The following is a 13,113-nucleotide window of genomic DNA, read 5'->3' as shown; positions in this document are numbered from 1 at the left end:
TTCGTCGTCCAATCGGACGGACGCTGTGGTTGCTTAGCGCTTATGTCAGCTTGTATTGGTGCCTGTATTTTACCCATACTACGTACGCATTCTACAGAGTCCGTAAGTTGGGATAAAAGCGACAGTGATGATAACAATGTGTCCATGTGTCAATATCGAAGACCGTGGTACAATTCGATGCCAATCGCATGCTGCACAGCTACGACGAGAAGGGCGACTCAACTCAGGCCGTGATTAGAGCAGATCTAATCATCTAAGCGCCGATCTCTAAAACGATTTGCAATACACGGCCCATACAGCATGCCGTGTCGTCGATACGTCCATAAATAACAACATACACAGCCTGTGCTACTTTCATTTACCAATAAATGCACATTGCACGCGCGTAGCAAATTGTTTGAGTTTTATAGAACGTAGTATAGTGTTACCTAGTTCGAATACCACGTACTACGAGAGTATCTTGCCTTGCAGTGGCTGTGTCCAATACGGCCGGACTGAAACACAGCTGGTTTCTCCACAGTGGGCCGGAGTGCTTGGCGCTTTGTTTGGTGCCTTTTGGCGCGAGGCTTAGCTCCAGGGACAACCGAGACTCTCGTGCTCTCTCTTCAGCATCATCGTTAACTCTTACTTCTCTATCATACAATATCCTAGATGACTCCGGAGCGAATAGCTTCATACCCTGAATAAATCTAGCGGCGCTTTTCGAGCAGTATCTGAAACGACTATCGACTCCATTATATCCGAATCATAACCCGATCGATGATGATAAACCTCGAGCGCCGCCTGTCGCTGTCAGGTGTGCAATGGACAAAATGCAATACCACATTAGAGAGCGCGAGCAGTATGCCTCCCTTCACTGCAAGACTTTTTATCGTCAAAATAATCTAACAACGTTATGCGATAGTATCCGAAATGCCGCTCTGGGAGAATGGATGGACTTTCCATCACCTCGGTCTTATATTGTGCGCCGGCTTCGGTCTGGTAGGCGTGGTTGCTTCTCTTTTCTTAGCTTTTATGCACGCGACACATTATAGTAAACCACGAGAACAACGACAGTGAGTCCAATGCTTCTACTTGCGATTTTTATGAGAAACATACCGGAATAGAGACCACTGACCACGTGAACAGTATATTGCGAATTCTATTTATGGTCCCCGTATACTGCACCGAATCATTCCTCTGTTTCCTCTTCTACCGAGAATCCGTCTATTTTGAAGTTCTCGGATCATGCTACGAAGCCTTTGCGCTTTCCTCGTTTTTCACGCTGCTCTGTCACTACGCTGCACCCGATCTGCACTCACAAAAGGAATACTTCCGTGCCATTCGACCAAAGGAATGGCTCTGGCCGCTCTCCTGGTTTGCGAAATGTTGTGGTGGACAACGTGGATGCTGGAGGACTCCACGCAGTGGTTTGACCTGGTTCAACGTGAGTCCTTCCCACAGGTCAAAGCCTTCATTTATCTTGATCGCAAGCAAACTAACCGTATTTTCCAATATACAGGTGATCTGGACCGGCATCTATCAGTACTGTTTCATTCGAGTTACCATGACTGTAGTCGCCGTCATTACGCAGGCATTCGGCAGATATTGTGAAGCTTCATTAAGCCCTGCATTTTCTCATGTTTGGGTGAGTATTCTGTTCTGTAGTACTTGTGATTCAGTTGCTAATGACCCACTTAGGTCCTTGTTATTGAATCCGCTGCAGTCTCGATTGCCATGTACTGCTTGATTCAGTTCTACGTCCAGGTTCACAATGACATGGCGCAATATAAGCCCTTCTTGAAGATTACTGCAATCAAGTTGGTCATTTTCCTGTCCTTCTGGCAGACAGTACGTTTTTTTTTTTTTTTTTTTTTTTTTTTCTCTTTCTTTCATTTCTCTACAATGGATCACATCACTAACGTGCTGTTTAGACTGTGATTTCCTTCTTGTCATCCTCCGGCGCCATCAAGGTCTCCGATAAATTAGCAAACCAAGACATCCACATCGGGATACCGAATCTTCTTCTGTGTATTGAAATGGCCTTCTTCTCCATTCTTCACCTCTTCGCTTTCCCATGGCAACCATACCGATTGAAGGCACAGCAAGCTTCCGACGATCCTCAATACATCAACGGTCAAATCGCTTACCATGGTGGATTCTTGGGGCTCAAGGCCATGGTCGAATGTTTCAACCCATGGGATCTCATTAAAGCCGTCGGCCGTGGTTTCCGATGGCTCTTTGTCGGCTACAAGACACGCACCAACGACCCGAGTTACATGCACCAAGACGACAGCGCATTCTCTCTCAAGGCTCAAAACGCCGCCAACCCACAGACAAGAATGCCGGGACAGAACGCGACCGCATATGGAGGGGCAGCCGACACCACCTATCATCCAGGTAGCCAGTACGAAACTGCGAGTGACGAAGGCCAACAACTCCTTTTCCATGCACAAGGCAACCCTAACTCTCCCTACCCCCCACAAAAGGGAACAGCATTAGACACACTTTCAGATGATGAAACTGGCTATGGTCATAATCAGAACCGCTATTACAACCACGTATACGATAATGATGCCCCCTCGATGAACGAGCTTGCGGCCGCCGAGCCTCGACTCATATCCCCTCAACCATACAGGCCATATCAACCACCACGAAGTCCCTATGAAGGGGCTTAAAAACTTTCTTCTTTCTGCAGCGCATGTCTAATATGCCTTGACCTGCATTTTCCAACTTTTTATTTCCCTCATGATATTCATTCCCATGATGATGTCCCAATTGGCAGTAATGACCATGCCAATTCTTTTTTGTTTTTCTTCTATTGTTTCAACTCTGGTACTTGATTTTTCGATGGCCTGTACTTTATTCCAATTCTTCTTCAACTTTTTTTCTCTCTTTCTCTTCATTTGTCATGCTCATGATATCCCGCATGTCTTGGTGTATTAGAATTTTTGCCCGTCCCCGAGATTACTTTTTTTTTTTATTTCTTTCCCTTTCTTGCTTGGTCTCCAGATTCCGGTTTTTCTTGCATATTTTCTTTTCTTTACTGCTTGTATATAGCGCCTTGGGCTGTTTTACGGTGGTATTGTGGTTTGCCGTTTTCTTTTTATGGATTGATTTATATTTCGGATTTGGAGAATCTAAAAGATTGTGGAATGATAATACTTTCAAGTATGGCTGTAAACATTGGATTTCTTTGTATAGCAAAGCGACTGCTAACTACGCCGCGCATCTCCAACCTTTTTTAGAAGGGGAGGGGGGTTATCTCTTGGTCATATTGGCGCTGGCGATGGATTGAAAACCAGCGAACCGTCTCCAGCTCGTAATGTCAATATCATGACTCTTAAGTCTGACAAAAGTTGCATGTCTAGTAAACATAATGATCATTTCTCATTTCTCATAATCTATTCGTTTTGTTACATCATTTGCAGTCCGCCGGAGCTGATATTAGCAAATCCGCTTTCTCTCAATTCGTCGTCAATTCTGGATCCGAGAGCCATGTGAGATTTGCGACCTTTGGTGGATGGAGCAGGACCCTGTTGTTTCCCCGTCTCTACAATGGCTGATTTCTTGCCTAGTTCGCGGATATCCTTGATATTCTCGCCTAGACGACCTAGCAGGGAAATGAGTGCCACGTCGTTTTCTTGTGCAAGCGACTCTACGGCAAATGACTTGGGGTCTTGTGGAGTCAGAAGAGAGAGTCCGGATACTAGTGCGGATATGTTGCGGAGTATTGACTGTGTGCTCTGACTTGTTTTACCGTCCGACGCAGATGGCGGTAGGTTTTCGAGGAATGATCTGATGAGATGTATCCGAGATTCGAGTGTCTTGACGGCGTTAAGACGTGTTGAGAGATTGGCAATAACTAGTTAAGTGTTAGATAACGTTAGATCGAATCCACTCGAACCGCATTTGAATGGTAAGGCTTACATTCTTCATTCTCTGGCGATAGAAGTACTGACTCATCTGCCTTCTTTGAGTCCTCGGCCTCCGCAGTCTTTGTAGCCTTTGGCACTGATTTGCCTGCTTCCTCAATAGCCATAGCATTACCGGCGCCCCTGGCGACAAAATCAACACTTATCATCTCCGCCTCTCCAGTCTCTATTGAATATGGTAGCTCGCGGAAGCGAATATGTAAAGCCTGCCTATCGTCACCAGTCTGTGCGGCATCAGCAACATTTTCTCCTTCAAAAATACTCTCGTAGATCGTCAAAGGAAGCTTCGCCCCGCTTCCAGAATCCGAAGCTATTTGTGATGGGTGAAAAGCGAGTAATACGGCCGATTCGTTGTATTCCTGGAGAATTTGGCGGTGAATGGCGAGGAGGGATGCAGATGGTCCAGATTCAGGGGTTACAGTAAACCACCCGACTATATCCAGAGGAGGGACTTTGTGAACGTCTCGAACTGTAACAACGATATAGCGTTAGACAAATCGTTTAATGACGTCGGCAGAATTCAAAGGATGTAGTGCAACATACACTGTTGTACTCGACTCGCAAACCAGCTTGAATCAAGAACGATCTCGTTATCAGGGTTTGTTATTGTATGGCAGTCGAATGCGTGCTCTAATGTAATCTGTCGACCTTGCTGCTGTCCCAAGATTGCGCCCACGATGGGTCCAGTCTGTTGTCGTGCGGCGTGTCGTGTGGTATAGTCTGAAATGGTGAGAAGGACAAGAGGGTGTAGTGCAACGTGAAGCCCGGAGTCGGAGGGCCTCGTTGAGATCAAGGCATTGTCTGAAGTATTGGCCATGATCCCGTCCAAGTCAAGTCCTGGATTTGAAGATCGATGATACTATGAAATGTATGTTGCTGATATTTTGAACGATAATGAAGCTTGACGGATGGGGAAGATGGAGAAGGTGAGCCCGCCGTGTTTGCCTTGTTTGCATTGGAGCTCCCCGCATTCGCATTCATAAACAAGTGTCGCCACAGACTGATTATTCTAAGAGAGCATCCACATCTTCATCTTTGCAATAGACACTTGTCTTTATATTTGACTGTGTTTACTATAAAGTGAAACTATGACAACACCGTCCTCTTTTGCTGCAGTCAAGAGTAATCTTGATGCAATCCTAGCTGACCCCCCAACGGCCTTCGATGAGCCCGCCATAGAGAAGCTGAAGCTTGAACTCACGCAACAAACCGATCCAAGTATACCAACTAGGATCCTCGCACAGATCTCACAGGTGCTTCCAGTTGTACAATATGACCCTACACCACTCACGACCCTCGGAATTCGAGCTGCCGTGTTCCTCAAATTCTCCGACCTTCAAGCCGTGGACCCGCCGCTTGACCTGCTCGCTGGAATTCGGGCGCCGTCGCCGCCGATAAACTTATTGACGCTATCGCTACTTGCAAAAGCCAACCGCGTGCCGAGCGATGCAGCTATTATTGCCGGAGACTCGGACCTGGTAGCAACCCTTGTGGAGCTCTGGCTCTCCACATCCAACCCCGAGGTTGCGCAGGCTGCCGTGGACGTTCTGTGGTCATTGCTGGAGGTTGATGACGTCGACACTGAAACGGTTGTTGGGTCCACTCAGAACATTGTCGCAGGCCAGGGTCTCCTATGGAGAAGGGTCTTTACCGACAAAAATGTATATGGTCTTTTGTTCTCGATATGCAGTCTTGCCAACACCGGAGGCACTCCGCCGCTGTCGAAACGAGAAAAGACTGTTGCGCAAGGACGGCTATTGGACTTTATAGTGAAAATTGGGACACTTCGTTGGGATTGCATAGCGGAATCTCAAATTCCCGAGGTCGAGTCTGAATACCGGAGTAATAGTCTGCTTGAGTTCGCAGCTTGTCATATGGTTGATACTTCCGATGTATTGATGCACATGACGCTTCTGAACTTCTTCCGGGAATTGGTTCTAATAGGGGCGCCAGGGCTGAAGACCGCTTCTCCGCCGCATCAAGTCTCGCCTTTCTCTTCCCGAGCTCTCGACTTCCTATTAGACAAGAGTCTCCACCAGCGAGTCTTGGGTTACTACCTTGATCCGTCTCAGCTAGACTCCATTGACATTACCTTTCTCACCAGTCCTATCATGGCCTATGTCGCACAATATGCGCAACTCTACCCCAATCATCTTTTGAAAAGTCCACGGGAACTACTTGACAAAATATTGTCTCGAATCCACAAGGCTCTTGATATCCCGTCTGCTCAGTGGGCACATGGCGAAACCCCCTTAGGTGATCTCACGATTTTAGGCTCTCTTCCACGGGTAATGCTCGTCGAAGCTAGCAGAAGGTCCCTCAATCCACTGCAAACAGTTCCTTCTAATCCACCAAACAGAGCTTGTTATCAAACCCTTGCGAGAGTTTTCCACGGGCCATCATCAACCACGTCATCAGACACAGCGACAACTGTTAGCAAAGTGCCAACTGATGCTTTCAAGGAATCCGTGGCAGCACGCATACTGTATTTCACATATCTCAGCGAGCATGCGAACTTGTGGCAAAATGTGGTTGCCGCCGCAGATATTGTTGCCATGAAAGATGTTGCTCTCGCGGCTATTGCCGTGATTGGTGCCGTTGTTACAGCAAACTGGAACACACTGTCGACGGCGGACGCACAACGCATATCAGCTTCTCCATTCAAACTTCCCTCCGAGGATGAGCTGAATAGACAAGCTTCTACCGGACCTGGTATTCTGCCTAAATCCGGATCATGGGCAGTATTGACTCCTCCTGCACTAACGACAGTGCTTCCCTATCTATTCAAGCCCCCTCTATCATATAGCAACTTTGTGGCGGGTGGCGCTGGAGATCCCGAAAACGCCATTTGGAAACTAGCTACAGCCAAGTATGATGTGCTAGTAGACCTCCATAGGATGCTGAAGAATTCAACAGCTCATGTGGAGGGCTTTGAAGATATCGTGCAAACCTTGGAACAGCGTATTCGTGATGGGCCTCAAGGACCAGCCATCCAAGTCGGCAGCCGTGTAGAGGCAGTTGATCTGTAGTCTCAACGGAGCAGTCCTTTCATCGTTTATAAATATAATAAAAATAATGAGATTATGAACTACTTTAAACGATTCTTTTATTCTCTTTTAGAGTAGAAGCTGTCCCTGAACGGAAATAAGAGGGTCCAACCCTAGCGGCCAATCAGATCAAGTGCGGGGCTGACAAGCTCTGACATTTATCAGAATAAATTCTCTTTACCAGTCATTTCTTCGAGCATTGCAACAAGAAGCCTTTTCAACACTGTGTTCGCGGACTTTTTTGAATTTCAACAATTGAACGGTCGACGACAACTATATCCATTTCAAAATGTCTTTTGGTGGCGGGAGAGGTGGTGCCAGGAAGCCACTGCCTCCAGGCTCGGAATTCAACTGGCAAAAAGCACCTGGTGAACTTCCTGATGGCGCGCCTACTCCTACATTCCCAGTATGGGTTACCCCACGACCCGTCACATCTACCATCCTTCCATTTTACCCCTGCATGATACAATGTCCGAGTCATCGATTCTAACAATGCCCTACCAGCCCTATGACACACCCAAAGCCGAACCGTTACAGAGCCGCGAACGATCCGAAGTAAATCGATACCGAGCGCTCAGAGATCGATTTCAAAACGGGCCTTACTACGCGGCCGTGAATGCTGCCAGCACATCCGCAAAGCAGGGGACCAAAGAGAGAGCGGAATTCGATCCTTTTAATGGCATGCCATCATATAGTTCTCGTTATCAGAAAAGGAAACGAACAGTGCCGAAGATAGCTGGGAGGGAGTATAGTGAGTCTTCAGTTTTGGTTGAAGTGATATTTGGCAATGGTGAAATTAATAATGCATAGTTGTACACTTTTTCCCTCGAGAATTATGGCGCGTTGTACGACCCGACTACAAACCGGATAGGCCGGACACTCAGATCGCAGGCGCACGATGGAAAAGAACACAAGCTCACTTCGAAGATGACGAGGACGAAGACGTTGAAGAAGATGAAAAAGCGCCCAAGCGACCGAAAGCCGGCGATGAGGAAGGCGGTGACGAGGAGACTCCAGAAAATGAGGGCGAGGAAGGTGAAAGGGAAGGGAGCGAGGAGGATGACGAGTTGCAGGATGATGACTTTTCTGAAGACGATGATGAGATGGGTGGTGATTATAATGCAGAGCAGTACTTTGATGCTGGTGACGATGAAGGGGATGGAGATGGCTTTGCTGATGGCGGCGGTGGAGGGGGTGATGAAGACTTTTTCTAGTTGCAAGTCGCTTTTCCCATGCTACAAGCGTTCTTTTGCATACATTCTAGAATACCCAAGCGACATCATATGTTGAGCGTTCAATTGTACATCAAATTTGGTCAACTCGTATTTATTTGATCTCTCCAGTAATATGGCACAATCTTGTCAACCTAAATAATGCGCGTATGACATTTCCAGACATACAAAATAGTAGAATGAATCTCACAATCTTAAAAGTGTACGTCTAGCAGGTAAAGCTCAATCGCAGGACTTTCCTGGGGGTGTAGAATTTCTCTTCCGACACCGGCCCGCACGCTGATATCATCCCACTTCCTCATTGACGGCAGCTGTTTCTGACATACCTACACACTTCTGTACAAAGACCAAGAATGGCAGAAGAAGCTGGAAGCACGAGATCAGCCCTGATCCTGTATGGCTCTGAGACAGGCAACTCACAGGAGGTGGCAGAAGAGCTAGGTCGTACCGCAGAACGATTGCACTTCGTCGCCCACGTCAAAGAATGCAATGGCGTCAAAGCAGTGAGCGTCGACTTTTCAATTAGCTGCCTCATGGGACAACATTGACGGTATACTAGGACACTTTGGCCTCCCATTCACTTGTTATTTTTGTAGTGTCGACTACCGGCCAAGGCGACTTCCCACTCAATGCGCGTGGTTTCTGGAAGACGCTTTTGCTGAAAAGACTTCCCGCAACTTTTCTCAGCGGCGTCAAATATACGCAGTTTGGGCTGGGGGATAGTTCTTATCCAAAGTATGTTACCTATTTCCAGCTACGCCAATCAATAATGCTAACAATTGCCGATAGGTTTAATTGGGCTGCCCGCAAACTCCGCAAGCGACTGTCTCAACTAGGTGCCGCGGAGATATATCCCTGTGGAGAAGCCGATGAGCAGCATCCAGAAGGGTGCGTATGCCTTCTTTCTCAGTATTTCTAAAAGTCGTAGGGGGATAATGCTGACATGTTGAGTAGACTCGAAGGAACGTTCCTTCCTTGGGCCACTGACCTACGCAAACATTTATTAGACCAGTACCCCCTTCCCGAAGGACTTCAGCCCATACCAGATGATGTTCAACTTCCACCGAAATGGATTTTGGAAGAGGCGTCTCCGGAATTCGTCCCTTCGACGGATCCAGATCAAGAAAATCAAGATCTATTTCTGGAAGAAGACACAGAGCCCCATCTATATCGCCTTGAGCCTGATAGGAGACCTATTCCGGATACATTCACGGCAACATTGACCCAGAACAAACGAGTGACGCCTCAAGGACATTGGCAGGATGTCCGACACATATGTCTGACCACCTCTGAAACACTTCCATATTCACCAGGAGATATGATATCAATCACACCCAAGAACTTTGCGGTGGATGTTGATGAAATTTTAAAATTAATGGACTGGTCTGACGTGGCTGATAAGCCTGTCTCGTTTACCCCTGGTGCCTTGCTACAAGACCGACCGAAAGATCAACTTCCGGCTCCTCCCATCCCATATCTTGTCAACACAGAATCTTCTCCCGTAACGCTTCGGACACTCCTCACCGAATATCTTGATATCCGTGCTATTCCACGGCGGTCATTCTTCGCCAACATTGCTCACTATACCACCGATGAGCAACACAAAGAGAGGCTACTCGAGTTCACCAATCCGGAATTCATTGACGAACTGTGGGATTATACTACGCGTCCACGCCGAAGTATCCTGGAAGTACTGCACGATTTCGGTACTGTGAAGATTCCATGGCAACATGCCGCGTCTGTTCTGCCCATCATCCGGGGCCGTCAGTTCAGTATCGCCAGCGGTGGTGAGCTCAAAAAGCTGCCGAACCAGAACAATGGAACGAAGTTCGAACTTCTCATCGCAATTGTCAAATACAGAACTATTCTCAAAAAGATTCGAGAGGGTGTATGCACTCGTTATCTATCAGTTCTCCGGCCCGGGAGCACTCTCAAGGTGCAGCTACAGCGTGGCGGCCTAAATCCTACCTTAAAGCAACTTGTAGGTCCTGCGGTCCTGGTTGGTCCTGGAACCGGTCTGGCGCCACTACGAGCAATGATTTGGGAGAAAGCAGCAATGATTAAAGCCTCACGCGAGGGCCAATCACATGTCCCATTACCTAGTATCGGGTCCTCGATTCTACTTTTCGGTGGCCGCAACCGTGCTGCAGATTACTTTTTTGAGGATGAATGGAAGCAGTTTGAGAAAGAAGGAGTATTTGACCTCCAAGTGTTGACCGCATTCTCACGTGATCAACAACGGAAAGTGTATGTGCAAGACCGGATTCGAGAACATGCTGAAGCTATATTCAATATGCTACATGAAGATGGGGGGTCAGTCTTCATTTGCGGATCCTCGGGTCGAATGCCACAGGCTGTTAGAGAAGCGCTGATCGAATGCTTTCAACACCGGAATCCATCTTCTGGGTCGAATACCTATCGCCGAGAGCAGGCGGAACATTTTCTCCTAGAAATGGAGAAGACTGGGAGCTACAAACAGGAGACTTGGTGAGCGGTGAAGACCTAGCTGTTAGATGCTAGTAGCCATCTGAGTCATGCACATCAAAATGACCGCCACTTCATTTGGGAAGAAGAAATCCTCAAATTTGGGAACCAATTCACCCACACGAAAGGCATGGTCTTAGACACCCGCGGACTTTATTTGTCGCAACTGTCACACTAGACTGATATTCCGCTTTTTTCGATATACGGAGATTCTGTGCCGGCCCCCTGAATGAGCCGAATGCGAGATAAATCTAGTTAGAACAGATCAACCCGCCTGCGATCTTCCTTTCCAACATTCGGCTCTAACTGAAATTCTTAGTGTTGAATTACTATTTTACTCTGACCTAGACAGATGAGAAAGTGATCGGTGCATTTTAACATGTATATACGATGATCAAGGCTCGCAGCAATTCTCAAGACTGTTGCCGGTTGATATCACAACTGTTCTTGGAGCATCAACTCCGGTAAACAATTGTTCAGAACCACCCGCCAATCGTATCATCTGGCGTCAATCGTGATCAAGACCCCAATTTGATGGATAGAAACACCTTCTCTGCCTCTTTTTCTTTTTTCTTTTTCCTCTTTTTTCTTTCTCTTTTTGATTGATGGTTTTCTTTTCCGCAGCGGATATGTGATCTATATGCGCTCCTGCTTTGCAAAAACACCTCGTTTTACCGGTATCTAAACATGCATGCGACTCTAGGAAAGGTGAGAATCCTAGTAAACCATATTGATAAACTGTACTGATAAAGGTCAGTAGATGACCAGACCGGTAGTCGTTGCGAAAGGGTGCGGGCTGTGGCCGGCGTGGTTGGTTGTTAGTGTTGTCCTGAGGAGCTTCTTCGTAGACCGGATCCTCCGAGGTAGTCTAGTGGCATGTGGTATGGTAATGATAAGCAGGGGGATATTGTTGAAGAAAGAGTTGTACCTAGTTGGAATTGAAATTATTGACGGACCTCCGTATGAGTGGCTCGAGCTATTCGTCTACTGCATGCATAATAGATTTGCTTGGGATTGCAAACCAGGCGGACGATATTGAAGCTCCATTATCTCTCCCCCTCTTTTGTCTCTTCCCCTCCGTGGCTCAGCCAGGTTCTCTCCGTCTGCTAACTTCATGAATATATGAAGGCTTTCCAGGTATTTGAAGGTATAAGAATTTATTGCTGTTGATTTGAACCTTCGCTCACAGTGTTCCCTCCACATTCTGGGGTGACTTTACTGATGATTTGAATAAATCCGGAGGTCTGCGAGGCCGAAAAACAAACTACGTAGTATGCAGCGTAGAGCTACAGCTTCCTGCTTGGTCGCACTACCTCATACATACGGACATTTGTACTCCCAAATGCAGTCCAAGTCCATCTTACGAGTCATTTCAAAATAGACTGCTGTTATTGGATTGCCCCTGGCCCCCGCATACTTGGTCTTGGTTGGAGCTTCTAGACATAGGGGTGATGGAGCAAAGGTGTGGAAACTCGAGTGCGTGAGTTTTCCAGGTCTTCATATTATCTGTCCACTATCTATCGCGTGGTAATTATTCTTTCAGATCCGCTAGCATAGTTTTATTTACGCATGCCATTTGAATGACGAGAACCGGAGCACGGGATACGCGGGTAAGTACCTAAATCAAACACTGCTTGCATTTTCTTTTCCTTTCCCTTTCCTTTTTCTTTTCTCCTTTTTTAATAATGGATTGTCTGAATGGTTCAAGTGATGGTTTCACAACTAACCCATAATAGCTTTCTATTAATGCATTGTACAACGACGGCTCGGTAGGCTCTGCGGAGATAGTTGCGCAGACAAATTGCCGAGTAATTATTATCCAGGCACTGTGCAACGAATACCGCCTCTCTAGATACCCTGAACAAAAAGATGTGCAGAAACTATTGCCAGAGGCAGGCGATTATACAATTCAGCATCTCACAAGATTGGGACAGCCAAAGAATCTCAGGTTGCGACTCGAGAAAAGCTCAACCCTGTCGCAGGTTGAGCCGAGATGTCAAGACTACGTATGCATCTGATCTTCGTGTCGAGTCTATTTTTCTCCGGTCCAAATCACATCCTAGCCTATGGGTGAAGATGCCGGAATATAGTACTTTTGAGCCCTTTGGATATCGGAGAACAATTCGCCGTTCATAAAAAAGATGAATTGCGTTTCGGTTGCTTCGAGGCAAGATCTACAGATGATTCTTTTCTCCGGCTAATGTGGCCAGTGAATCATGAACCGTGGACATGCGACAGGCTGGGGAATTTTTTTTCACTGGCTGGAATCGCTGGAAAGGCTGTCAATATTTCTCCATGAAAGATTAACACCTCCCTGTATGCAGAGTGAGCGGTCCCAGCAGCCCCTCAGCACTCTGGTGAATACTAGGTCCATTGGATATTCAAGACTTTTGTATCAGTGTCTCTACTAAGGAAATCAGCCTCCTCTGAGTTCCA

The 13,113-nt window shown here is 46.9% G+C and overlaps 5 protein-coding genes across 5 annotated transcripts; 4 read left to right on the top strand and 1 right to left on the bottom strand.

The window, feature by feature from the left end:
• Nucleotides 1–759: 759 nt before the first annotated feature.
• EYB26_002186 (uncharacterized protein) lies at nucleotides 760–2,657 on the top strand (the record flags this gene model as incomplete). The annotated part of the gene is made up of 6 exons (XM_054261492.1): nucleotides 760–841; nucleotides 905–1,055; nucleotides 1,129–1,426; nucleotides 1,502–1,627; nucleotides 1,681–1,830; nucleotides 1,914–2,657. The coding sequence occupies 6 exons, from the start codon at nucleotides 760–762 to the stop codon at nucleotides 2,655–2,657; spliced, it is 1,551 nt and encodes a 516-aa protein (XP_054117467.1).
• A 738-nt stretch (nucleotides 2,658–3,395) lies between these two features.
• EYB26_002185 (uncharacterized protein) lies at nucleotides 3,396–4,731 on the bottom strand (the record flags this gene model as incomplete). Its single annotated transcript, XM_054261491.1, has 3 exons — nucleotides 3,396–3,844; nucleotides 3,910–4,383; nucleotides 4,458–4,731. The coding sequence occupies 3 exons, from the start codon at nucleotides 4,729–4,731 to the stop codon at nucleotides 3,396–3,398; spliced, it is 1,197 nt and encodes a 398-aa protein (XP_054117466.1).
• A 271-nt stretch (nucleotides 4,732–5,002) lies between these two features.
• EYB26_002184 (uncharacterized protein) lies at nucleotides 5,003–6,943 on the top strand (the record flags this gene model as incomplete). Its single annotated transcript, XM_054261490.1, has 1 exon — nucleotides 5,003–6,943. The coding sequence occupies one exon, from the start codon at nucleotides 5,003–5,005 to the stop codon at nucleotides 6,941–6,943; it is 1,941 nt and encodes a 646-aa protein (XP_054117465.1).
• A 307-nt stretch (nucleotides 6,944–7,250) lies between these two features.
• EYB26_002183 (uncharacterized protein) lies at nucleotides 7,251–8,175 on the top strand (the record flags this gene model as incomplete). The annotated part of the gene is made up of 3 exons (XM_054261489.1): nucleotides 7,251–7,367; nucleotides 7,466–7,712; nucleotides 7,772–8,175. The coding sequence occupies 3 exons, from the start codon at nucleotides 7,251–7,253 to the stop codon at nucleotides 8,173–8,175; spliced, it is 768 nt and encodes a 255-aa protein (XP_054117464.1).
• A 371-nt stretch (nucleotides 8,176–8,546) lies between these two features.
• On the top strand, nucleotides 8,547–10,684 carry EYB26_002182 (uncharacterized protein; the record flags this gene model as incomplete). Its single annotated transcript, XM_054261488.1, has 4 exons — nucleotides 8,547–8,696; nucleotides 8,753–8,928; nucleotides 8,983–9,081; nucleotides 9,148–10,684. The coding sequence occupies 4 exons, from the start codon at nucleotides 8,547–8,549 to the stop codon at nucleotides 10,682–10,684; spliced, it is 1,962 nt and encodes a 653-aa protein (XP_054117463.1).
• Nucleotides 10,685–13,113: the final 2,429 nt, after the last annotated feature.

The sequence above is a fragment of the Talaromyces marneffei genome, chromosome 1 (genome assembly GCF_009556855.1).
Source record: "Talaromyces marneffei chromosome 1, complete sequence".
In the NCBI taxonomy this organism is placed as follows: Eukaryota; Fungi; Ascomycota; class Eurotiomycetes; order Eurotiales; family Trichocomaceae; genus Talaromyces; species Talaromyces marneffei.
Note: the sequence above shows the minus strand (reverse complement) of the source record. Positions and strands in the feature narration are given on the sequence as shown.